Genomic DNA, 2,740 nt, shown 5'->3' with positions numbered 1-2,740 from the left:
CAAGCAGCGCACTATAGCAGTGCGCCACCGGGCCGGCCCAAACCATCTCTGTAAGTGGCAACTCCATTCTTTCAAATACTCAAGTCAAAAATCTTAGAATAATCTTTGACTTCTCTTCTTGTTATACCTCACATCCAAATCCATCAGCAAATGCTGTTAGTTTTACTTTAAAAATACATACAGAATTTGACTCTTTCACACCACCTCTACCACTACTATCCTCATCTAATCCATCATCTTTTTTTGTCTAGATGAATTCAGTAACTTCTTACCTAATCCCCACTTCCCGTACCCCAGCCACAGACTATTCTCAATATAACTAGAGTGACTTGACCGGTAAGGGGATCGCAACCCTTGGCTTGGTGTTGTCAGCACCACACTCAGCCAGCGAGCCAACCGGCCATCCCTATATGGGATCCGAACCTGTGGCTTCGGCACTACCAGCACCGCACTCTCCCGAGTGAGCCACGGGGCCGAACCCTAGAGTGACCTTTTAAAACGGAAGTTAGATCACTTTACTCTTCTTCTCAATACTTTCCAATGGCTTCCTTTTTCACTTAGAATGAAAGCTAAAGTCATTACTATGGTCTACAAGTCCCTACACAATCTGGATTCCTATTTCATCTCCAACTGCTTTCTTATCTCTCATTTGTTGTTCCTTGCACATGCCAGTCTCAGTTCCAGTTCAGGATTTTTGCACCTAGCTGTTTACTCTTTCCCCAGGTATCTACATGCTTTGCTCCTTACTTCCTTAGGGTCTTGTTTACAGTTGGAAAAACTGTATAGAATAGGTGAGGAGATATAGGGATCTAACAGATTCCCAAACAGCTTTCAATCAATTCTCTTTATTTTAACATCACTCCCTTCGCCTCCAGTATCCAGAGCTTTGAGAAATCTGTGACATAAATTGGGTTGATTCTCAGTTTTTCCCATTGCTATTTTAGAATTAGGTCATTTTAGGTTTACTAGGTGCCACTCATCCATCTGCTTTCAAACTTACAAAAATGTATGGCTGTTTTCTTTTTTATTCATCCCATCTTGTGGGCTTACAACTTAAAAAACAAAAACAAAACACTCTACCATAATTTTAGTTGGGATTTGACAGGGAACAAAACATGATGTGTATGTTATTCTGCCATATTCATGTGAACATTTTAAACTCACTTCATTTTAAAATACATATACAAGATACTTTCAGAAGGACAAAATGTTTTATAAAAACAAGAAAGCACTAAAAATTTTAAAAGATTTTAAAAATCACACATAAAAACTAATAGTTTTGAGTATTTACTTTTCTTATTTTTCATATATTATACTTATACTATATTCTTTTTTATGTATTCAGTATTTAATAAAAACATCATACTACCTTTGAATCCATTTGTACTATTTATAATTCCAATTCATTTGGTGATATAAGAAACCACACCCATATTTTTGAAAAAACAGAACCCTGTTCAAGCAACCAAATTTCATTTATTACAAACATCATTCCTGGACACCTTTTTAAAATCTGAAGTGCCCAAGGAGGTATACTTACAGAAAAATAAATTAAGCAGCAGTCTTTCTCAATCACCTAGATTTAGAGTCTAATTTACTCTAAGTGAAAAAGGTGATTTCAAAGCATATCTTTTTATACTACCAGCTAAAGCAATGTATACTTTCCAGTATACATCAACCATAACTACAACAATAACAAACGTAATTATCATAACTATATTATCATTGCTGTTATTATATTAACATTCTACAAACTTAGCAACTAGAAACAAAACTTACCTGTCTAAGAATATATCTGGGAGTGGTGGATAGGTCTGCATGTCAGGCACTCGCTCATGGACTATAACCATAATGAAAGATGTAAATCCAAATACTATAAAAACATATATACAACTCAGTATGGTCTTCCAGTACTCTGGGTCCAATCTTCGAGCAGAATGTTTGTTTTTACCATTCATGTACTGGTACTGATCAGAATTCAAGTCAGTGATGGGTCCATCACAGTCATGTGAAAGCTCTCCATTACAGAGCCAGTCTGCACTCTGAAGAGCACTGATGAAAGGGGTCATGGAACCCATGGGACTGTCACTGTTGTAGCCCATCTCGTCTAAAACATCAATATGTATTTTCTGCAATTTTCGAACTGAGAGCATTAACCTTTTAATGTCACCTAAGACTTTGATTTCTAGAGGAGGAGACCGGAGATCATATTCAGTCAATGTTAGCAATGTGATTCCATCCAGTCGGTGCTTATTGCATAGAACATCCACATATTCAAAAAAGCCTTCATCCTTCAGCCACACAGCTACATGCTTGGTAGTCCAGCGGCGAATGCAGAGTTGATTAGGACCTGCCATTTCCTCCTCTACTGCCTGTGTCAAGGGAAAACAGGAAAAAACCAAAAACTTCAGTGTGTCTTAACAACTTCTTCAAAGACCAAGTACACATAAACATGACAGAAGCAGTAATTTACCTATACTGCTCTATTGGCTACTAGAGTAAAAGAAACAAAAATTATTCAATAATGAGTATTTTTCAAGAGATTAATATTCTAATAATCTTATGCATATAACCCCCATATCAGAAGAAAGGCTAATTACCAGATATTTTTACAGAAAAATATTTTACAAATAGTTTTTCTATAGCACTATCAGCCATAACTTAAAAACCTACTGTTGAGGGCCGGCCTGTGGCTCACTCGGGAGAGTGCGGTGCTGATAACACCAAGGACATGGGTTCG

General features: G+C 37.0%; 1 protein-coding gene across 1 annotated transcript in view; it reads right to left on the bottom strand.

Moving 5' to 3' along the window:
* Positions 1-2,367, bottom strand: part of SAMD8 (sterile alpha motif domain containing 8) — a 17,612-nt gene extending 15,245 nt beyond the window's left edge. The window contains exon 1 of the mRNA XM_008590018.1: positions 1,780-2,367. Within this exon, the coding sequence (XP_008588240.1) occupies positions 1,780-2,357 (578 nt within the window). The 5' untranslated portion in view covers positions 2,358-2,367. The remainder of the gene's footprint in view (positions 1-1,779) is intronic.
* Between the last annotated feature and the right edge of the window lie 373 nt (positions 2,368-2,740).

Source organism: Galeopterus variegatus, unplaced genomic scaffold, assembly GCF_000696425.1.
Source record: "Galeopterus variegatus unplaced genomic scaffold, G_variegatus-3.0.2 Scaffold5811, whole genome shotgun sequence".
Lineage (NCBI taxonomy): Eukaryota > Metazoa > Chordata > Mammalia > Dermoptera > Cynocephalidae > Galeopterus > Galeopterus variegatus.
The sequence above is the reverse complement of the archived record's forward strand: the minus strand, read 5'-3'. Positions and strand labels throughout refer to the sequence as shown.